The sequence below is a fragment of the Pholcus phalangioides genome, unplaced genomic scaffold, assembly GCF_987345545.1.
Source record: "Pholcus phalangioides strain wild (caught in Gottingen) unplaced genomic scaffold, Ppha-v1.0 ptg000001l_1, whole genome shotgun sequence".
NCBI lineage: Eukaryota > Metazoa > Arthropoda > Arachnida > Araneae > Pholcidae > Pholcus > Pholcus phalangioides.
In genome coordinates this window covers 6,647,879-6,673,116 of record NW_028301594.1, presented here as the reverse complement: position 1 = coordinate 6,673,116, position 25,238 = coordinate 6,647,879, and the positions used below count along the sequence as shown (strand labels likewise).

General features: G+C 34.7%; 1 protein-coding gene across 1 annotated transcript in view; it reads right to left on the bottom strand.

Moving 5' to 3' along the window:
• Positions 1–24,710, bottom strand: part of Jarid2 (Jumonji, AT rich interactive domain 2) — a 39,284-nt gene extending 14,574 nt beyond the window's left edge. The window contains exons 1-8 of the mRNA XM_089244853.1: positions 24,442–24,710; positions 21,209–21,318; positions 18,774–18,964; positions 16,604–16,755; positions 16,115–16,431; positions 7,695–13,154; positions 2,396–2,466; positions 743–824 (exon numbers count right to left, since the gene is read on the bottom strand). Of these exons, the coding sequence (XP_089100979.1) occupies positions 743–824; positions 2,396–2,466; positions 7,695–13,154; positions 16,115–16,431; positions 16,604–16,755; positions 18,774–18,964; positions 21,209–21,304 (6,369 nt within the window). The 5' untranslated portion in view covers positions 21,305–21,318; positions 24,442–24,710. The remainder of the gene's footprint in view (positions 1–742; positions 825–2,395; positions 2,467–7,694; positions 13,155–16,114; positions 16,432–16,603; positions 16,756–18,773; positions 18,965–21,208; positions 21,319–24,441) is intronic.
• Between the last annotated feature and the right edge of the window lie 528 nt (positions 24,711–25,238).

Genomic DNA, 25,238 nt, shown 5'->3' with positions numbered 1-25,238 from the left:
TATTGCAACTGAGTTTTTCCTGAAACTTTTTATGCATGACTTTTTACGATGCCCCACAGTTATAAGTTTTAGGTGAAAAACCGTAGAAACTATCTGCCGTAACTACATACACTTTGCATGCAGTTACAATAACATCACAGCAATACGCTCTTTTACATTGGCTCAGAAAATCTTCATTTCTCCTTGGCAGTTTCTACAGTTTTTGCAATCCATTGTGAAGTTTACAATTATTAACAGTTATGATGGTATTTAGATGGCAATTTACTTTCTCGATGTCTCTTTTCAAGAAAAAAAACGTTTCTTTCATTATTTTTTTTGCTGTTGATCAGACGATAATTTTGCTGTTGATCAGATGATAGATGGCAATTTACTTTCTCTATGTCTCTTTTCAAGAAAAAAAGGGTTTCTTTCATTATTTTTTTTGCTGTTGATCAGACGATAATCGCAAAGATTTTCTAGGTCCTTCGTCAGAAATTTTAAGGTTTGAACAAAAATGGGCTATTTTTCCTGATTTCTCTGACTTTTTTAGTAAAAAAATTTTTGCCTGAAAAACCTACATTCTCCCTGACCTTTATGAGCCCTGAAAAAGTAGCATTAATCTCCCAAAAAAGAGTTCCAGTTGCAAACTCTGAGCTCAATTAAAAAAAAGTCATATCCTCTCTACGTGATTTAAAAACATATGACATGACACCCTCTTTATCCCTTTTTAGACCCACTGAATGGTCAAAAACTAAACACTTACCAATGGAGCTTGATCCAGTGGAACTTTTTGCGATTTCAAATGTTTTCTGATGCAAGCTACATGCTGGACATTGGGACCCCACCTTACAAAAAGATAACGTTCATAAATATGGTTCAAATACTAATAAAATTAAGTACAAAATATAGTGGTACCTCACAATTTGACGCTAATCCGACCCTGAGCTAATGTCAAATTGCAGGGCAATGTTATCCCTACAAAGACTATCTGGTAATTTCATACGTGCATTGTCCTGAGGAATTCAAGCATTAAATTTTGAGATTCCACTGTATACAAGATTACATGTATATGTTACTGCCAAAATCCCGAAATTCTGCAGTTCAAGCACTGGCTGACCTAGTTAATCTGGCCAAAGTCTGAATTTTGAGCTTTCACTAAGCTTTGGCCAGTCTTTATGTATAGATCCCTAAGGTATTATTCTGACTTCTTTGATCATTAAGATTGCCATAGTTAGCAATAATTATAAATTACCATAATTATCACAAAAATACACCAATGTGGCAATGACCCAGAATCATAAGGATCAATATATAGAGGTCCAATACTCCAAAGCTCAAAATTCGGACATTGAGCTGGCCAATTTCAGGCTTTGGCAGTAACATGCACAATAAAATATAAATTATTATTCAGTGTAACTCAATAATTTTATACAGTCCTACCTCATTATAACGTCTCTCCCGGGAACAAAATAAAAAGGAATTCATAATTGGGGTGACTACTACTATTAAACCACACATGCACCTTGTCCACATTCCTCTACTGAATTGGTACATGGTGGAATGTGCACAAACATATTGTGAACCTAACGTGCAGTTTGTTACTGCATAATACTTTTTATCTGTAGCGATGCAATTTAACATAAATTTTTTTAACTAATAGTGAAAGTGTAATGACTGAATAATTATACCACTGCAAGCCTGTTATTCTCTGTGGTAAGACTTGTTAAAGGGGGAGATAAGCTCACATTCACACCTCAAAATTGGGAACCACAGAAAACCAACTTCAGCTGACCACCACTGTGGCGATGGTAATTGGTGTAACTGAATAATGAGTGAACCCAATTCAATAATTATGTTGACCAGACCTTCATTACAAACTGATATTAAAAGAGATTGATGTTATACTGAGGTCTTAATGCACTATTGTACCAGTACTAAATCGGGATAAGACTTCAAAATTGATATCAACCAGAAATAGGTGCAAACCAAATCGTGAAAAAATATGAATCATGTGTAAAGATTTTCATGATGATTTTAATTAAGTTTTTAAATCAGGACAAGATATTGATTAATTGGGTGATTGAAGATTTCATTTCACAAGATATGTAGTAATAAAAAAGTCCACTTAACTTTAAAGATGGTCCATAAATTACACTGATAATGACACATACTAATTGAGCATTCTCATTTGTTAATTTCACCACACCCAACATTCATAAAACTAATGAGCCAGTTCGTAACAGTAAAGGGTTTTATTATTGCAAAAATAGATTTCGGTTTATAGACCAACTTTTAAATCATCAGCTTAGCTGACTATCAAATGGACTCCATAAATTTACAAACTCACACCACTAAATGATTCCATTTGTACATGTGAAGTAAAAATGATTGGAATGAAAGGATACAAATGACTCACCTATTGAACATCATATGTATGTACTGATTGTGGGCTGTGAATCTCATGTCATCGTTGACTTTGCATTCAGGCTGAAATAACAAACAGAAAAATTATTAATATTTAGTAGCAGTTCGTCAAAAAAATTCTAAAGGGTGCCAAAATCATTTCGCATTGCATTCTGATATGAGCAGGGGCTGATTTTCACATGGGCAAGTGGGGCATTTGACATGAATTTCATGATTTTGGGGGCCCAAAATTTAAACACATAGTTTTTCGACTAACCAAATATCTTTGACCCCACCCCAGTTGCAGGGGAACTCCAGTAATTTTTGCTTTGCCTAGGGCCCACTAAAGTCAAAATTGTGCCCTGGATACGGGTATGCTATAATTTTTGTTTATCAAATTATTTTTCACATTATCTGTATACAGTACAAAAATAATAAACCTTTATCAACGCAACATTAATGTAAATAATTTGCACAGTGACCCTAACAGATATCGTAACAATGTTCAAAATCATCATTTAGGTTCAGCAGCATCCCTTGGCAATCATTTTTTGTGAAATTGTGAAAAAATTCATGCACTTCTTTTTTTCAATGTATATTCTAATTCAAAAGATGTATTATAGGCTATTCTAAAAAATGAAGATGTATATGATATAAATAATATATAATAATATATTAACATTAAAACATATTAATTATATGTTTAAATATATATCATTATAATATACAGTGAAGAACCTCCCTTAACGGACACTCTCCATTAGCGGACACTTTTCGGAATAGGGCTTTAATATATTTTACTCCCCGATAGCAGACAACAAAATCAAGCAAACTCTCAGGCAAAAAAAGTTTTCATTCCAAACTCTTAATTTGTGAATTTTTGTTCATAAATTGAGAATTTATTCAATGGTGATTATGTATAATCCCAAGTTCATATAATCCATCAATTAATTACTTGATTAATTGAATATGTCCAAGATGCTGATTCCAAATGGTAATGTTGGTTTTGTTTGCACACGTTGATAAGTGTGAAGAAAACCAACATAACTGATAATGTTGTTATGGAAGTTTATTTCTTCTTCACACTTATTTTTATTGCAAAATATGTGTTGTGCATACGTATCATGTAAGGGAAAAAATAATTAATTGGTTTAATGAAGAAAAGAAAAGTTATACATTTAATAAAGGTTTATACATTTTTCTATATTCATCAGACTTCATTTGGGAATTATGCATAGTCACTGATAAAAGTGATAAAAAGTGAAATTTAATGAAACTTTCTTTATCGAGATGATTGATAATTATGCATAATCACCTGTGTATAATTTTTACACACAGTAACATATAGGAAATGGCAGCATCAGTATCCATGGCATTTCCCCCTGCATGGCCAGAAGAAGTATAATAAACTAAATAACAATTATCCTTTTTCTCCCTTCCCCGTGTTTCTTTTTACGTGATGGACTATGCCAAAGCAGCACCATCTATAGCTAGAAACTTGTATAGTGACCATATGATCCGTATTTTAAGGGGACACATTTTTTGTTCTCTAAATAATCTTTTTCTGATTTTATCAAATTTATTATTTGTTGAAAATTAATTCAATATTATGTTGGTATCAAATTCATTTGACAAATTGAATTGATAGTAAAGTAAAATTTTCTAGCTTAATAATAATATACACGAGTGGCTCGTTTAGGAGCTGTCCCTGTTAACGTTACTATTAGACCAAACATCAAGGCTTGATAAATAGAGAAAAAATTTTGGTGCCAGCCACCATACAGTGGAACTTTGGTTCACGAGCGTAATTTGTCCAGTGAACATGCTCATAATCGAATCTAATCATAACAACTCAGATATTGAATAAACTTTTCCATAAGAAATAATGGAAACTCAAATGATTCATTCCCCAACCCTTTTTTTCTAGCCGATCATGATCCTTTCAAAGGAAAAGTGCAGGTTGATTTATTTTAAGTTATTGTATTTTTGCTTATTTTATATTCAAGATTCGAGTATTGCTGGAATGATAAAGAGCAAGGGGTTTCAGTTATGAATCCCTGCTTGCATCAACATCCAACAAGACGGGTGAGGCAGTCTTTTATGAGCTTGTACCATGAGTGTCACTCCCAGTCATTAGTGATGTCTTAACGAATCGGCTCAAATCAAACAAAGATGCTTGAAAAAAAATTGAAGAATTTCATTAATAAACTTACGCTAACAATATGATTTTCTATTTGGTTTATGAGTCCAAAAAAAAAAATGTTTGGTGCTTAAATCGGTAAAACTGCACTGCCAGGGAACAGTTGACTTGTTAGTTGTGATCACGTGATACTAGACAGGTGAGGTGAATACATAAAGTTATAGCCGCATTCATTTTGGAGTCTTTGGTATTTTTGCTATTAGTATTGCAAGAAATATCTCTTTTGTCAAGTCGAAACATGTTAAAATTTTTGCTTGTCTTGCAAATCACTCATTAACCGAGATACTTTTAATCCAAAGTTCGACTATTTTTTTTGCGAATTTTTGGAACTTGGTGACCATTTTTCCACGTTGGTAGAAATGCTAATATGCAACGTTTGTTTGAAAAATACTTGACCATAATTTTTCATGCATAAACCAATGAAGCTAAGAGGGCTTAGTTCTGGAACATTTGTTGGTGCAGGCAATTCACTGAGAGCTCTTATTCTGTTATATCAAGCAGAATACCGTTTTTGTTGATTCTCCCTCCATTCTGACAAGGAACTGATCAATCAGTATATGGAAAATAATTGGAGAAAATGACATTCCGAATGGCATGCTGGTGTAATGGTAATAACCCCTATGTGTCGAAATTACCAGGTACTTCTGTGAACATTTGTTGACTTTGACTTGAAGAAATGCATCCTTCAGATAGATGACACTAAACTCTATACAGCCATTCAGCTTTGCAACAACATTTTCAAATGTTGGATATGGATATGACTCAGTCATCATGTAAAAATTTATTGTGGATTTGAAATCACTACACAGGTGACTTTGTCCATTTTTCTTTGTGATTTAAACTACAGAAGCCCATTTAACAATTTCATTGTTTACATCCACTTGTTCTAATGTTCTGTTTTGTACCAGTCTGTCAATTTATCTGCAGCAACATGCAAGGCATAAGGAACTGGTCGTGCTTTCACAATTTTAGGCACTGCATTTTCACTAAGCTTGATGTTGACTTCAAAGTTATAGACTGTTTCCATGTGTGACTAATCAAAAGTATCAGGATATTCCTTGAAGATTTGTGACAGTTTCTGTCGGATCTGAAACTACAGTGTTTACAGAATATGTCGGTTCGATATTGAACACCTTCATGAGATCTTTTCCCAGTATAGGAACACTCTTTCCAGGTACCACTGTGATGTAACATGTTTTGGTCATTGTACCGATTGTAATGTCTACTTTTGCATCACCAAGTGTAACAATAGGTTGGTCAGAGTATGTCAACAGTTATTTTGATCTAGACAATCTTGGTTCCGATTTTGTTATAAAGAACTTCCGGGATGAGTGATTTATCCAACTCAATGTTATACTGAAATTTGACATGCCATTTGTTCACCAAAGCATCAATTTCATACCTTTTATCATCTTGATTGACACGATGTTATTCACAAATGTTATGCACAGACTCCACGTTTCCAGATTTCACACACACTTTCTAGAAATGGCCTTTTCTGAAATATGCTTTGTACAGAGCATTTTTGACTTTACATTTCTCCCCTTCCCATGTTTCTCGCCTTTGCAGCAGATGCACACTTTTTGTTTGTTGATACAAAAAACTGTCTTCTTTCCCTTATGATCAGGCATCATCACGATCTCCTTTGGCTTCTTTACTTTTCGATTTCAGTGTTATCGTCTATGGTTGTCTAGTAGTGGGCAAATATTCCAGATTGATCACGGATGCAACAGCTTTTCTGTTCATTAGAGCAGATTTATAATTAGCAGCTGATTTTTTGACTTTGTTGAGAGTTTGCAGCTTTGTCAGCGTGCTCGCGGAATAACAATTCTTGGATTCACAAATCATTGATTCCCAGAATGAGTTGATCCTGTAAATGCCCATTCAGATTAGTTTTGAACTTGCAGTTCACTGCTAATGTTTGCAGAGCTGATACATATTCCTTGATCGTTTTTCCACCATGGCGATATCACTGCATGAACTTCGTTCGCTCTGCGTATGTGTTCGTAGCTGGCTTATAGTAGGGGAGCAGAAATTCCTTGATCTTGGCATACATTTTTTCATCTGGTGAGACAGTATAGAAATTGTCATTCACCAGTTTGAAAAGATGTAGTCCCATATGCACCAGAGAATAAAATCGTGCACATTGGCATCGCCCGTGATTCAAAAAATGCATAATTTGCATAATTCCAATTACAAATAATGAATATAATAACCTATGTCATTTTTTCCAAGAATAAACTCACTGATGATTTGGTCAGATCATGTAGAGTTGCTGTTTCGTTCTGGTCCGCTCACGGCACAATTCATGTTATTTGGTCTCCATCTTGTTCGTTATTTATCGTGTTGCCAGAAATGTACAATATTTATTTTATTAAACTAAGTTACATAACTAATTCAAGTCTAAAATGCAAAATAGCAATGTTCTTGTTCTTGAAGACTACTAAACTAAACAAACTCTGGTCATATTGCAATTTACTGCCATTAATAAGATGGGTTGGAAATGAAGGTGCCATCTATCAGGGGTCGCCTCCAGCCCATTAGGGAAAATATCTTATCTATACCCTCGGGCTTGAACCTGAGACAGTGACAGCAATCTTCACAGTGGTAGACGAGCATCTTACCACCACCCCACTCGGGCGCAATTCTTCTTGGAGACTGGGAGTTCTCAATGTCGACGATCTATGTTCTGCCCGGGTGTTGCCACTGTCTCTCCCCAGTAATGATTTTCACAAACAAACCTTGTCAATTACCAAAATCTTTTGTCCCCCCCACACATATTTCATGATTGAACATAGGCAAACATTAGGCATAAATACTAATTTTTTTAGTCACCATGGCAACCAATATTTGTCAAATCCTGCTAAATAGGCTATTATTGTAACAAGTAATAGTAAAAACTACTAAATTTAGTCAATTTCCCCCCCCCCCTCCTTTTTATATATACATATAGTACACATAGAGTGGACAGATGACCTGTTTTTTGGTTGTCAAATACGCTGTCCCAAAATTTTCTTATCAACATACCTTCCCACAATTTACAATTTATATTCTATGAACAATTATATCCAAAATATCTAAATGCTGAAAAGGTTATTGGATCAAAACTCACTTTAAATAATGGAGGTGGTATTATTTTACATATTCCATATTTTTCTGCTTCCGGCTGAATCTTTGCAATATATTCGAGAGGGTCTTGGAATTCATCTAAAGTTGGTGTATAAACAGGTGCATCGATCATGTATGGTACAGAACCAGGAAATGGCAGCTTTGTGTTACAAGGCATGCTTTGGGGCTTGTGCTTTTTCATAGCAGCAGATGACAACTTTCTTCTTTTTATTGGGGATATACTTTCTGAAGAAATAGACGAGATTTCTTCCACTGGAGCCCTCATCTTTGCATTTTGAATATTTTTCTGAGTGGGAATCGGAGACGAAGGCAGACTCAGTTCTTTGATTCCTCGAGACTCAACTTCCGTTTGAATGAATTTTGATGATGATGAAATTTGTGTTTCTGTAACGGGAGGGACAGAATCTGAATTAATTATAGTTTGGGTTCCTACTGATGTTTCTTCACTCTTTGTAACATCAGCAGATTGGCTCTTTGTTTCCACTAGGTCATCTTCACAAGTATTGGTTGCAGCATCAGCCATGGTCTTTGGTGCAGTATCGGCAGGAAGAGAAACAGGAACTTGAGCAACACTGTCTTTAGTAGCAACATGGGAAGTACTAGGTGCACGAGATTCATTGAAATCACTGGTTATTGTGCCCTCATCAGTTGTACTAAATACAAGATCACCCTGAGGTAGATCAGTAGTCATTGTTTCTGAATTGGCAACATTTTCAGGAACATTAGCTGTCACATATGATGATGTTGAAGCTGTTGCAGTTTCAACAATCGATGTACTAGAGGTTATAGTGTCTTCACTGATGCTAGTGTTAGTAGAAACATTTGAAAAATTCACATGTGACTGTTCTCTGATTAGCAAACTTGCTTCGGAAACCTTAGAAGAATTTTCTGTATTTTGTGAGAGAGTTGATTTGTTATGGCTATCTTTTTTATGGTGTTCACCTTTATTTTTATGTTTTTGTTTCTTAGTTTTATGATGAGATTTCTCACTTTGATTAGAGCTCTTTGAATTCAACCCATCTTTCTTGACATCTTTCTTTTTCAACTTTAATTTATTCTTTTTCAATTTAAGGCCTTTCTTTTTAGCATATTTTCTAAGTAGTTTTGAAGATAATTTCTTTGATAGTTTCTTTGCTTTCAAGAGTTCTAGTTTCTTACGTTTCTTGGATTTCAAGAGCAATTTTTTCAATTGACTTTTTTCTATGGAACCGCTCTTTTTCAAAGCTTTGAGATCAGCCAACTTACTCAATGCACTGGTCTCACCTAGCAGGAGAGATTTACTTATCCTCTCAAGATCCCTGTGTTTCTTTTTCTTTTTCGGAGAGAGCCTTTTCAACAATTTCTCTTTTTTGGAATCAGACGAACTTTTGCTTCCAGATTTGACAGATGTTAAGCTATCATGGTCAGATTCCTTTTTACTTGATTTTGAGCTGTCCTTGTCAGAATCGTGCTTTGAGCTCTTCAGAGAACTCATGACTTCAGTTATGAATTTTGACTTGTCTTTCGACCCTTCTTTCTTGATCTTTACATGATCAGGATCTAAATCTTTCTTCTTTGTCTTTGAATGAAGCTTGCTTGAATCTTTCTTATGTGATTTAGAAGAATCATCTTTCTTACACACCTTTTTAGAACTTTCTTTCTCGTGATTTTTATGTTTTGAACTTTCTTTATCATTTTCCTTCTTGATTTTATGGTGATCTCTGCTACCATCTTTTTTAAATTTCCCACTGTCTTTGTCAGACTTCTTCTTAATCTTTGTACCATCTTTGGAACTGCTTTTCCCACTTTTATGGGACTTTTTTTCTCCATCTTTCGACAGTTTGCGAGACTCTTTGTGTTTTTTGCTAGAAATACGACTAATATTTACTTCTTCACTACTGGATTTACTACTAGCAGATGTAGTGCGGGTTTCATTCTCTATTTTGATTATCTTCTCTTTAGAATCAATATCATCACATTCATTGCTAACTGTAGAGAGATCTTGTATTTTAGTGGCATTACTCACAGACGTGATAGAGCTATCGGCAGGAACAGATGCAAAATTTTGCAAATTCACAAAACTTTCACCAGTAGCATGACATTGTTCTCTTATTTCGGAACCAACTAGAGGAGTTCTTTCCTCACAGTATATTGACTGTTCAGTGTTATGGCTGGCGATGTTGTTTTGGCTAGTCATGCCATCTACACCAGGAATGCAATCTGCAAGAACAACACCTGGTTGAAAAACCTGCAACTGATTGAAACTGGTGCTTATAACAGCAAGTGGTTCTGATACTTGAGCAGCAGCACCAAACTCTGTGATCGATTGAACAACAGAAGGACATTCAGATTTGAATGCAAGGACGGGGCTTGTTACAACATATGATGGAGAAGGATTACAGAATATCAGATCTTCTTGCTCTGACTTTATATTCATCTGGATTCCAGGTACTGGACAAGTGGGATCAGCTGCACCAGCAGAAATATTCAATGCCTCCCGAATAACTTGTGGAATGACTCCCATTATTGGAGTACTTATATTTTCACAGACTCCCTTAGTAACTGGTTTATCAGGATTTTTAATATCTTTGTTTGAATTCACAAGCGATGTTTCATCAACAGAATTTCTAACTATGGCTTCACTGGTATTTACACTGCTGTTTTCAACAACTCCACTCTCTGACAAATAACTCTCTTTATCAACAGCAGGGAATGTTTTTATTGACGGATCATGGCTAAGTTGGGATGGCCCGGGTAAAGCATGCTGTTGAACAGGTGAAATAACTACAGGTCCACTGAAACAAGCAGCAACTGGTACAGCAACATTAGGTAAATGCACCTGGACAGGAGGAGGAATATCCACTTTTTCCCCGAGAGAAAAGATGTTAGTTTGACTGCTGCTTAATAAAGCTGCTTCTGATGAAACCACAGTTTGGGATTTATCAGGGATTGTTCCCGGTATCCCTTCGAAATTAGTCCTACTAATTTTTATCTGTTGATGAGCATAATTTTTCTGCAACAAAAATACATCGATTTCTGGTGGAACTTGTTTCAATGTCTCAAAACAACTAATTTCTGAACTATCAGCAATATTTGAGCAACTATTAACCTTTTGCATTCCCAAAAAATGTTTTTGATCGAGAGCAGAATCAGATTTTCTTCTTAGTGGTTCTGTGACCACTTTCGTGAAAAAACTTGGCTCTGTCTTATAACTTGGAGATATTGTCATTCCATGTTTGGAATTGGAAGGAAATTGATCCGTATCAGTTTTCTGTTTCATGGAAGTACCAGTTTCAATTTTTGATGTGGATTGAGCTGCAATTGCCATTTTTTTCTTTATTTCACTTACAGTTGATTTCTTGGCATAAACAATTGTGTCATTAGTAGCAGGAAATTCAGCTGCCCTGGTTTCTTTGTTTGCCACCAACTTAGATGGACTGAGTAAATTTTTATGATGTGTTTTATTGCTTTGGTTTCCAATAGCTGAATTGTGCTCACTGGGTTGATTAAATTTAGCTGGGGAACTCTTCTTTGCAATGGGAAAATCATCTTTAGCGGACATCCATTTTGCATCAGTTTTCTTGTTGGATATACGATCACTTTTTTTCTTTAGGGTGGTATTCTTTGCCACTTTACGATCAACTTCATTTCTAAACCCACCAGATGGTGCAGATTTCTTAGCTACCATACACACAGAAGTCTTCGTGGGGACCAATTCTTTCTTAATCATTTGACTTTTAGAAGACTGCACAATATCAGTTTCAATAGCACCACCCGCTTTATTTAAAAACATTGAACTTTCACTTTTTTTCCTCAAATTTTCTTTTGATGCCTTCTCAGATGTTTCATATTTAGACATCTTTGCCATTTCAGATTTCTTGGAAGTAAGAGCAATATCAGTTATAGGTACAAAACACTCTGTCCCTTTTCCAACAAGATCTTTTAGACATTTCTGGCTTACATTAGTACCCGGTTCTGTTTTTATAGTAATACAATCAACATTTTTAGATTTTCCTACAATGTCTGCTCTTCTTAGAGAGGCTGAAAGAATACTAAGGGGACAATCATCTTCACTACCATCTATAAAAATATCAAGATCATTGGTATCCGGTGTTGCTTTGCTTTCCTTGTGTTTCTGTGACAAGTCTGCTTTATGACATGCAATTTTCTTGGTGCAGTCATTCTTTCTTTGTGACAGATTGATTGATTCCTTTCTCTTTTGCTCAGAACCACATTTTGAATGTACTTCTTCTTTAGCTCTCACTTGTTTAACTGGTTCTTTTTTGACAGAGTTCTGGTTCGTTTTGACTAGCTTTTCTGGTACTTTATGGCTGACTATTTCTGCCTTGGCACTGGTTGCATACTTGACTGGTTTTCTAACCATTTTCATTGTAGTTTCCTTTGACCCGAGTTCAGAAATTCTACTTAAATCTCTGCTGCGAGTGCAAATTGAGGTTTTGCTACAACCTTCATCAGAATTAACTTTTGGAGATTTATATTCTTTCTCTAAATTTCTGTCTTTAATTGAATTTTTATCATCAAGTTTTTTTGCACCAGCTTTGTTTGAGAACTTAGATTCAATAACTTTCATTGTGGGTTTGCTGACTCTTCTCATTGGCAATTCTAGAGGAAACTTCATTGCACTACGAGTGACACGTTTTGATATTTGAGGATCGTTACGTAAGGACATTGTCTTTATTGTTGCAAAGCTTCTCTTCAGTTTTTTGAGCCTGGCGATTCTTTCAGATGGCTTATGCATCTTATTATGCATCGATAAGCCAATCTTTTTACCACTTCTACATTGAAGAGGTCTTGACAGAGTTTTTGAAGCATGCTTGGTAAAATCCTTGTGCTTCATTTTTTTCTGTTCCATGATTACTTTTTTCTGTCTTGTAAGTACAGATGCTTTTTCTTTTTGGTTTTCACTGGCTTTCAAGGAAACAGTTTTTGACTTAGAAGCAGGGATGGTATTTATGATTTCAGGTTCACTTTCCGATTCAATATCAACAACAGGTGGCACCAATTTAGCTTTTCGTACCCACTGGGAACCTTTACTTGGGAAAAGAGGTTTAGATTGGCTGAAAGATCTATTACACTTTGGATGTGCAGATCTCAATGACCGTCTTTTTTCAACAGCTAGTTTGAGTTCAGCACGAGTCAAATTGTTTTTAATAGAAGACTGTTTTAATGTTTTTGCTTTATTTCTGGTGGTAATGTGTGCTGAGCGGGAAGAACTATTTTGAACATTCTTGGAGAGATTGCGAGATTTCTCAAGAGAAGCCTTTGACTTCTTCTCTGCAGCAAGTCTTTGCTGTTTGTACTTCTCACGCAATACACACATAGAAGAGCGGTTGCGATTTCCCGGAGCTGTGCGGCTCCTACTAGCTTCCATTTTAGCCGACGATGTTCTTTTTGATGAAGCATCACCATCATGGCAGTTAACAAGCTTCTTTTTCTTTGGAATCTTAAAATAAAAATACAGAAACGGCAAAACTTAATATCCACTTTTCAACCAATAGTAGAATATTTAAAGCTAAAAAGCTTAATTATGAAATGATTTTAACAAATACGCTATAATCAGATATACAAATAGTTTTGTGCACGAAAAGAGAAAGAAAGTGTAAAATGATGAACGGGTGCATATGATTGTTATTGTGCATATAAGTATAGATAGATACATGTATATGTATGGTGTTACATGTAATGCACTAACTGACATTCATAATACATAATTTAATTATATAACCGTGATTATGACTCTCAAAATGAGAAATCTAACATCTTAACGTATACCGTAATCGTAAATATATAAATAAAAATACAATATAACATGTCTAATCTTTATAAAAGCTGTTGTCTGAAACATATGTGATTATAACCCCCTTTAGACCTGCTGGAAGGACTTTTAAGTCCCTTGGGGTCACAAAGTGTTTGTATTCATGTGTTTTTATGTTTGTACCTATGTGCATGTTTGTATTTGTATATATGTCTGAGTTTTTGTGATTTAATTATTAAAAAAAAAATTAAAAAAATACAACATATCCATGAAAACTATTGCAGGGGTCTGTCAAGACACTGTTTGTGAGGTCCTGTTTTCATGAAAATTTTCCTTCTTTTTGTAAAAAAGTCATTAATTTTGCGGGAAGCAACATAACCTGGTAAATTCACCACAAACAAATGAAATTCCAAATTAATGGTTTCATTAATTTGAATTTTGTGAAGGGTCCAGAAAACAGACCCAAATTTTGGCTGCACAGACCCCTGTATTGTGTCAGGTAATGTGTATAAACTTTTGATGTTAAAAAAAGGTTACTGATCAGTCACAACTTGGTTATTTCTCCCAGACACAAAATGCATTTTTCTTTTTAAAGAAGTGAATAGCAAAAAATTTTTTTCCATAAAAACACAAGATATCGTTATGTCTTGCAAAATATACTGAAACGAAGACGTAAATATATAACACGCACAATGTGCATTACAACTGGTAATTTTTTGTGATTATACATACATGTTCCATTACCATCAATGGAAGTGAAAAGGGATTTTTGTTTATGGGTCATTCTCATGAAATCAGACATTTGAGTTGAATCCGAATTGGGCATTGAAATTGGATTAACAAAAAACATTATCAAAGATAAATGTCAACCAAAAAATAGAAAAAAAAATTCTTAGGGACACTTCTTTAACTGCTGATGAACGATAAACGATATAGTCAGCAGCAAAGTCTGTTCAAAATTCATGGCCAAAAAAAAACTGATTTAAGTTTAACAACATTGAGATAGGCAAAATGCCACGTCAGATTTGCATAATTCAGCACTAATTTGATATTTATGCTTGACAATCACAATATACAACATCTATTTTGGTTGCTCATTTTCACCTTAGACAGACACAGATACTCTGAACAGTTTTTTTTGTCAATTGCATTTTTATTTCTTTTTTTTAATTTGTGTTTGTCTTTCTTTTTCTAATTTCACAGGGACAATAGATTTCTAATTTGTCTTTGTTTTGCTAGAGCATGAGAGACACTCTTAAAGCAGTCTTCAGATCAAACATTACTGCAACTTGATGTTGCAACCATGAAACCCGGACTTTTTTATTTTTATCCCTCCTCCAACTTATAATCAACCGCCTTTCTGATCACCTGATGCCAGAAGAAAGACATATTTACATATTTTGCAACACTGATAAAAACTACGCATGTTGAAAACGTTATTTCAGAATAATTAGAATTCTTTGAACTGAAACATGTGGTAAAGTGAAAACAATTTGCAATTATATATATATCACATAAAAAAGTCGCCAGGAGAAGGACATTTATTAAAGACACTTTTTCCTGAATAAATCTAATTTACAATTATTATTGATTTAAAAGGAAGTTATAAAGTGATGGCTACATTCTTCTTAACCTTCTCAATACAAAATTTGATAGGTGGCAACTAATGTTATAGGATTTGAACCAATGTTTTTCAAATGTTCTGAATGGGGGAAAAAACGGGACAGCTTTCATTTGACTATAAGCTATTGATAAAACTATTCAAAATTATAAAATAGTCGAAATATGAAAGTATACCAATCCTAAAAATATATATTATTGAAAATAAGAATATATTTTTGTTTTAAGATAGAAAGTTATTTCAAAATTTGAAAAATAGGCTGAGGATGGACATTTTCTTAAGAAATTAAAACTTTTTAAAGCAAATTTTAAAAATCTATTGACAGAAAAAATTGTAAATAGAGTGGTGACGTGTCCAAAACAGGAATACAAACAAAAAATGATGAAAAAAGTTCTGCGCTAAATATATTTATTATAACTGCTGGGGACACAATTTAGGCCAATTTTGTGAGAATGACCCTTACACATTATCACTGAGGCAGCATGACTATTTTGATTTGGAATATCTATCAAGTATTAGTAGTAAGTAGCCTAGCTGTTTGCTGATTATGATAGCAAATGAATTTTCTAACAAGATTTTAGTCTTTGCATATAATCTGACCCCTGTAAGTGAATAACAGATAAAAGGACTAACTGGTGAAGTGGATCTAGTTTTTTCCCATTTCCATACATACATTAACAGAAGAAAAATCTGATAAGTGAATGACTTTAAGGTGGCTTAAACATCACAATCAAATGGTTATTCTTGGTCTGAAATCACAATCTAAATAGCTTTTGTCTAAGTCGATATTGAAAATTTCAATTAATTTTCTTGTTCACTTATTTGCGCAAAGCATTTTTAAAGTACAAATTTGCACAATATTGTGATAGAGAACACAGTAAAAAAATGTAACTTCATTTTGCACGAATAGTTAAACTCTTTTAGCTATCAACTGCATCCATTTGAAGAGGTTCAGCTGTACCCGAAAAGAATATAAAGGAATAAATAGGCACGCCCCCAGCCAACATTTTAGATTGCATATAATTACCTCTTTAGCAGGAATAGATTTCTGATTTTCAGAAGATTTATTCTGTTCTGTTTTTGGTCGTGCTGCACTTGCTTTGCAAGTGACATGCTTGCGGGTAGGAAGAGCAGCAGCAACCACTGTAGTAGGCACTTCAATTTTTTCTGGTTCGTGCTTCCCATTGCTTTTTGTTCTTGCTTCAGCTTTTGGTAATGCAGCTTCTTTTGCAGGAGGGCAGTCGGCGAATTCTGAATCTGGACTCACACATCTGCTGTCTGAACTTGTGTCACTTTTTGAACAAATGTTAAGAAAGTCCAACGATGGTGGAAGAATAGCAGTACCTACATTTATGAAGAACAGAAGTTAACTATTAAGCGTATCAAATATTCAAAATGCAAAGAAGCAGCGGTTAGACAAAACAATATGTTAGCACATTAGAACACAATATATTTACATTGAAAGAAACTTGACTGACACAAACTTAGCTGATGAAAATAAATTAATAATAGTTACCTCTAAGACACAGGAATGTAAGAAAATCTTCAGTCTTTGGTCGTCTGCAAGGAAGAAGCTCTGATGTGGAATTACTGGCATTATTTGCTTTCATGGGAGATGGAAGAGGACTGGATAACTGAGCAAATTTTCTTTGCGCGTGAACTTTAGTTCTGCAATTATTAGGAAAAAAACCTCAAACCATGAGAGTTAAATATATTGTATGAAAAAATCTTATGCATGCCAAACAAGGTGAAAACGTCAGTCGCAACATTATAATTCCAAAAATAAATCCATTCAACATACTTTTTATTACTAATTACGCATCTCTATTTACGTATTCCTCCATAAAGTTTTAGCTAATAACTGTGTTCATAATAGGGATCATGATCTATTTCATGATTTTCAACAGTCATCAGAGTAAAAAAAAAAGAATTCAGAATCCCATTCACAAAAAAAATTTACAAATTTGATATTCTGGAGCAGCATTCTCCAATACGCATCGAAACAAAATCTGCATTGAATGCTGCCACATTATGGTGTGGTCTACATTTTACATTCATGTGAGATGAGTCACCATGTCTTCAAGCACATGAAGCAGCAAAACAATAAGTTCTTCTATACTTATCATTTTGTCGAGATAAATATACAAAGCTGAAGCATTTATTTTTTTTGTAAAAGTCAATCTTTGCATTATTTCAGAATGAAAAATATATTTGAAATATGGTGTCAGAGAAACAATGATTTTTTTCCAGAATATATATAAAAAGAGACTTTTTACAGAGCCTTGAATGTTAATCAAAGTAATCAAAACTACATTTTTAAAAATAGACTTAGTTTATTTTTAAAAGAGTGAAAAGTAAGAATGGAACTTCTCTAAAGTTACACGTTACGAGAGGTTGACAAAATTTCTATCAATCATAGTATGAATAGCCTACAATGTCGTGCAATTCAACAAGAGCTCTAGCATGAATATCAAAATTTTGTTACTCAACGATGAAAACATGCGACTTTGAGTGATAAATTTTACATGGGCAACTGATTACTAGCTCTGTATTTGAAGGTAAAGTATAAACATAATTATATGATCTTCATTTATTGGAAATTCTCTATTAAATTATGTCTTAGTGACAACTTTTTTGTTTGAGATGAAAAATGCCAGAGATTCTCCTGAAGATCTTTGTAAGCAAAAATAAGCAACAATGAGTGATTTTTTTCCTCAATGAGAAAACTAGTAGTTTTTCAAAAGCATTGCTTAGTTAGTCAGCGTTTCCTTAGTGTATGAGCCAAACCAGGAACAGCCAAAGGACCTGAAGTGCATGGGGAGGGGGCATAATAATAATGATATCAATTAAGGTGTTATGACTTTTAAAATTAAGTGCACACATTGGAAGGTTGGTTGAGGGCTTCAGAATATTCCCAGCAAATGATACTGTTGAGAGAGCCTTTCTTGGAACAGCAATAAGATTGTAACTCATCAGCAATAATATATTGCTGAAAAACCTCATGAAATAGCTACTACTACTACTAAACCACACATGAAACTCCTCCACATTCTTCTGCGGAACTTCTAATGAGTTGGTACATGTTGGAATATCCATGTGCGTGTAGTGAACCTGAAGTGAAGTTCGAAAAACTCATCAGTTTTTCAAACTATGAGTGAAGTTTAATGATTGAATTGTAACATTGTAGGCCTGTAGCTCTGTGGCAAGATTTTTTAACAGGGAGATCAGCCCACATTTGCACCTCAAAGTTGGGAACATGATACAGCTGCAAAACAAAAGCTGACCCACATCAAACTGTATACATGTCTGTTAAATGAAAACTAATATAGATGATGCAAAAGCTTTAAATTTAAAAATATTCACTATTTGGAAATTTCAATTCCGCAACATAGGTTTTAAACAGGTTTCAGTTAGGACAAGCCTAAGGTTTTATTGTGTATATAGGAAAAATGTTTTATATCAATAGCAAGAATTTCAAATTCCCTAATAACCAATACATTATCCTGTTATAAATGATCATATTAAATAAATTGAATAATGCTGAATTTGAAGCTGAAAGACATCCAACAGAAATTCAAGTGTTCATAATGATGTGATTGGTTTTCAGTCATTGCGCAGATAAAAAACGATAAAAAAAGAATATAAAACTCAATGTTTGATAAGCTGTGGAAAATAAGAATGGCTACCTTTTTGGACTAGGGTCTCGAGAATTATTCATGTGGTCTGATGATTGTCCTTCTTCGTTGCCTGTTAAAACATCATTTTCTTCATCCCCAGGTTCATCCTCCAGGGCACGTTTTTTACTCTCTTGTAGTGACGCATACAAGGCTTTCTTCAGATCCGTTTCTTCACGCCATAATAAACCATTGTTTGAAACCTAAAATGAAAATTTATTTGAAGATGAGATTTAGTTCCCTCCTGCTATTTTGCAAGGTGGAAGGGAGTGCAAACTTGCTACAGTAGTCTTGATAATCTTAGGTGAACGGGATCATGACCATCTCAAATTATTGAAAAATGATAAAAAAACACCCTTTTTGTGGGGAAGGGGATGTTTCTGTATTGATTTTATGGATAAATATAAATAGTAAAAAAAAAGCATGAAAGTAGAAGGGCCATTCTTTGGCACCAGGGTTGAACTATCCTAATTTAGTTTCTTTGGACCTGCATATTCATACTCTCTCTCTTACATGTTCTGTTCTGAATTCAATGGCCACTTTTACAGCAGTGGTTATCACACTTTTGCCACTCGGGCACCCTTATAATCCACTGCTATTAGAGGCTCTCCAAAACATATAGTATCAAACCACTTCATAGCACTCACCTGATGCCCATGACAAAGGTTGGTGATGCCTCTAGGAGCCGCAACACATACTTTGAGAAAAACTGCTTTACAGATTGGGGATACCATGATCCATGCCCTCTTTAAAAAAAGACTGACTGATGCTCCAGCCCCGGGACCTTGATATTTAAGGTTTTTATTATTTTTGGCTGTTTTCATTTACACTGTAAATGTACTGTAGTAGGGCCTGCAAAAAAGCAAACCAGTTTTTTGAGGGGGGGGGGGGGAAGGCAACACAAATCTTGTTCTCGCCAAAAAACAGTTTTGAGAGGGAATTTTGATAAATTTTAACATCCTGGAAACCTCAAACTTCCAACTTGAATTTTTAAGACTCTATTATAGTTAAATTCAGGAATTCTATTTTGCTAAATGTATGGAAGCATTTATTTAAACCCATGTAGACTGTTTTTACTGTTTTAAGATCTTACTCAATAAAGCTATTTTACTCACTTCAATTATTTTATGTGAGGTTTCTATTCATTGCTGCATTAATAAGTTTTGAGCTAGATAAATTGTCAAACCCAACATTTCTTCAATCTGTATTTTAAGGACTTCATAAAAAAATAGCTTAACCAAAGTCTTATAAATACTAACAGTAGAAAACCTCAATTATCCGGGGGTGGCAGATTTTAAGAAAGCAGATTAACTGGGAGTACAAAAATTTTAAAACTTCAGAAAAAGTAAAAGAGAAGCTGCACATGAAAGCATGTGCACAATATCACACACATGTGCAGCTTCTCTTTTACCTTTCGTGAAGTTTACAATTTTTGTACCCCCAGTTAATCTGCTTTCTTAAAATCTGCCATCCCCAGATAATTGAGGTTTTCTACTGTTAGTATTTACTAAACTTCATGAAAGGTAAAAGAGAAGCTGTACATGAAAATCAGTGAGGGTAAAGTTATCACTTTTATTTGTTAATTAGAAGTTATTGTTGTCGAAGTTACGATTATTTGTATTATTCTAACTTCTTTTTTTGTAAAAAGTTTTCAATGACAAAAAAGACAGAAAACAATGATTGTTTGCAATGACAATGCCTTCGAGGTCCAAAATTTTACTGTTTAACTTGAAGTTGGGATATTCGACTTGAAAGAGCCCATGGAAAATGGGGGGATTTGGAATCCTATGAAAGCAATAAAAAATGTTTGGTTAATAAGTAAATATATGATTTTTATATTTTGGTAATAAAACAGTCTTTGTCAACCCGGATGGCATCATAAATACAAGGTTTTTTGTGTATTTTCTCTCTTTTTTTAATTTAAATTGTGTTTGTTAGATAGGAATAACATGAAGATACACACTGAATATTCAATTCAAAACCAAAAAAACATGTATATATGTTATTTGAAATATTCTATAATTACTAATTATGTTACAACCTTTTTATTTTATTCCCGGCAGTTTAACTGTGGTTTTTCGTTATCTGGGATCATCTTCTCTATAATTACTCTGTATAATCTAGGTTTTTATTGCACTTACCAATAAATGCATCTTGTGAACATTCTTCTGATGTTTTACAGAGAATTGGTACAGGTTAAAATGCGTATGCTCAGTGTAAATGTGGTCCTAACATATTTTATGTCATCAGAGTTATGAGTGTTCTTGTTTTAGTTCTGTCTTCCATATTTTTGAGTGAAAACGACAGATGCACGAATTTCGTATTATTATGTAAGTATTGTGTTAAAGGACTGCCTGCTCACTCTGCACAAATTTTACTGCTACATGCTATACAGAAAATAATGGTAAGAAAGTATTCTTCTTTTAAAAAATTAATGTATGACATACCACATTTTTCTGACACGAATTTCGTTTTGGTCTTTGTGGTGGTGAGTCATCGGTAGTGGAAGATGGAGACTCTGCAGGCTTAATGTCTTGCTTCATACTTCCACTCCTCACTAGGAAAAGAAACACAAAATTAAATTGATAAAACATTTTTAAATTGATGAAATAATAGACCAGAGTTTGACAAATCCCAGGCAGCAGGTCGACATGTGAACTATAAAATTAAAATTTTTTGCACGTGATTGCTAGATTGGAATCTATGAATAACATAAAATTTCCTGATTTCATGACAGTGTGTGTCCATCTTTTAACGTAGGAAAATAATATCAAGTTTTGGGAAAGTAGGAAAAACATTATTTAGGATCAGGGTTGGGGTTTTGGACAGGACATGAGGGATAAACTGTTCCAAGTTCCAAAATGTTACATGGAAGCCTATAGTTTTTTTTCACGATACTAAAATTAAAAAAAAAAAGTACTAGGAGAATACAAAACTGTCTGATTAAATCAAAAATCTTTCGAAAGGTGTCATTTGATTTTTGTTTTTTCAAGTTGCCTGTTTCATCAAATTGATGATGTTAAGCTGAAAATCTGATGGTAAATTAATATCACTCATATTACCTATATAACTGTTTGGATATACTGTTTTCAATTTTTTATTTTGTTATAAATGTTATTTACGCTTCACATCTTATTTTTCATGTATAATTATGAAGCAGGTACTGTGTTTAGGTCTGTGCTTGTATAAAATCCTACTGAATCTGCCAGAACACTTTTCTTTAGAAAATACATTACATTGAAGGTACTGAATATCCATAGGCACAGTTACAATTATTGCATTACTGTGAAACTCAAAATAAATATTTTTTGTCAGAAAATATTATGCCATTGATGTTTATTAACATTGTTAAGATAATATTTTTAATGCAATAACAATTTTATAAATTGTTCTATTTTGACTTTTCAAATCTTTTTTTTTTTCTTTTTAAGTGAATTTTCTATTCTGCATTCTCAATTATGAATTAAAAAAAATTAATTTTAAATGAAGGGAAAATATCTGAACAAAATCAGGCCACTATGTAGCAACTACCCAAGTGACTAACAGAACACAATTCCACAAACACTGATCACACCTACACGATTATAAAAGACTTAAAGACCCAAAATTTCTGTTAGATTCCAATTATTGATCTTATGCGGCTAGAAGCTAATACTACTTTGAATAAATACAAGCTGTATACAATTCTATCACATGTGAGGGAAAACAGTCAGAAAAACACTGGAAGAAGGCCTATCAAAAGACTGTCTTTAAAAAATTTTTTTTTAGCTTTCGTGTCCCACAGGTTGTGCACCAATTGAAAGAATATTTTCACATTTTAGAGTGATAGACACTAAACTAAGAAATTGTCTTGGCACGGATAGGGCAGATAATTAGTTGTGTGTTATCAAATTTTAAGAGGCGTAGCTAAGCATGATTATTAGTGCTCAATTATTACATAAATTTATCCATCATATTTAATATTGATGATATTAACCATCATTATTTCTCAGGCTGTCATATCCATGGTTAAGAAAATGAGACACATGTAATGGTTCAAGCAAACTGTGGTATGCACAATGCACATAGTATTGAAAATATTCCCATGCTATGCAGAGGCACATTCGTAAATACAATCATGCTCTTAACACTGAAATAAACAAAACAGTGCAGTTTTTTAAATTGATTTCAACAAGATCTTTTAATATACGAGGAATTTTATGATACAGGATATATGTATGCAATGGTTCCCAATCCACTGTTTGCTGGCACCATAGGGTCTTGTTAGGGAACTGATCAGAAGCAGATTTAAGGCTTTGTCACCTCTAGGCTAACAAATTTTGCCAACCTTCTACCATTCTAGTCTAATTTTCTTAACCACTGATTCTTCAAATTTACCACTTTGGGGTGGGGGGGGGGGGGGTATAGCCTGCTCGCTTCTCCTCATGCTTACACACTTTCGTGGTCACTTTTTTTGGTTGTTCACTGACCTGGTCTCCCACTCTTTCGGTGACTCTTATAACTGCAGACTCTCTATTGGACTCTTTTTGGTTACTCACTGACTTGGTTCATTGCTCTCCAGGTCACTCTATTCATCACTCACTGGCCTAGGCCCATGCTTTCCAAGTCATTCTTAAGTTTGATAATATGCTTGCACACCGTTTTTGGTCATTCACATGCTCTAGGCATGGCCGACTCAACACAAGACCAATAAAGCTAGAGATAATCTGACTTTATCTGTCCGACATAGAGAATACATTCCCTACACTCATCCCCAGGGCATATACAAGAATGTGTCACATGACCAAACACACCGAACTGGCCATGCCTGAGGTTCAGATGGACACAGTCAAGTGATCTCTAGCTTTGTTAGCCTTGAACTGAGTCAGCCATGCTCTAGGTCATTCTTTTGCTTACGCACATGCTCGCAACTCTCTAGATAACTCTATTGATCATTCAATGACTTGGCAGCACACATACTTGCACACTATTCGGTCATAAACTCTCTAGGTTACTCAAATGATCACTCATTGATCAGGCCACTCATATACTTGCACACTGTTTTGGTCACTGACTGACCTAGTCCCTCCGTCTCAAGCAGAGGCGAATTCATGGTTCTAACACCTAGAAGGAAAAATAGAATTTCCCGTCCTTCTCCCATCTTACTAAATTTCTTTACCACTCATTACTCAAAATTTTCCACCCTGGTAGCTCCCCCTCCCACTGTAAATACTCATCTACGGAACTGATTACACATTGAAATGGTAACAATTAAGTTACCATCAATGAAGTAGCCAATTCTGACAATGAATTTAGACGCTGCCCTCACGAAAAATAACACCCATAGACAAACAAAGGGTTCCGGGAACACTGATGCACGTACACATTTCATACACGATCTTGTAAAAGCTTTTCAATTGATCAAATCAATAATTGACAAAATGAATCAGTAAAAAAATCTAAGTGAATCCTATTCCCAAATATGCATAAAATTCAATGAACCTGGTCTCGGACGAACCCGTGACCAGGTTTTATTCTGATCCCGGGTTCAGGTCCCATCCAGTGTTTGTTCACACGCCAATCAATTTCTACATGGTTGTGAACACATAATCACGGCGGAGGGGAAACAAAAGAAATGATCATCAAAATAATCAATATTATTATAAGAAGAAAAAAAAACCATTATTGACAGTGGACTTACGGCTTAAAGAAAAAAAAAAGGATCGAGATATAGGTGTTGATGATGAAACACTACATCTCGTTCGGGGAATTAGTGCTCACGGTGCTTCTTCGGGATGGATCGGGCCGATTTGCCGGGCAAATTCCACTTGATGGCTCTGGTTCATTCTTCATGACACTTATAATAAATCATTGTTTTGTGCAAAACGTGCAATTAATGTCAACAAAGCAATCCGCTTCATCTCGTCGTGAGCGACGCGGCGGGGATAGTTTTCCTGCTGTTCGCTTCTTCTTTCATGAATTTCTTCTCCACTTTGGCGGCACACATTATAATTATGAAAATTTTTATTGATTCAGAATTTCAAACGATCAATCAGTCACAATCTTTGCTTAAGCCGGGTTTTACTAGGAATAGGATTCTTGTGCAGCGTGAACCGAATTAGACAATTTTGCGCCGGCAGAAACGTGTTACATAATTACGCTACGCGTTTGTGTTTTCCTAGGGTAGCGCATCAGACAGGAAGGCTATATTATAGTATACAAGGATGACGTCACTCTCCGCTACCAAACGAAAGTTTTTAACAACTGGCTGTTGCGAAGATATATTTTGGAAAGAGAGAAAATTCAACTGTCCCTGCGGGGAATCGAACCCACGTCCTCTTCACTTTCCGGGTGAACGCCCTAGACCACTAGACTACAGAGGCACCGAATTTCTCAATCTTTTCTTGGAGCTCGTATACACTGAAAGGGACCGTACATGGACGGCCGGACCCAAAGCCGCTTGAAAGTTGCGTTACTCTCTCGAAAGTTGCGAAACTC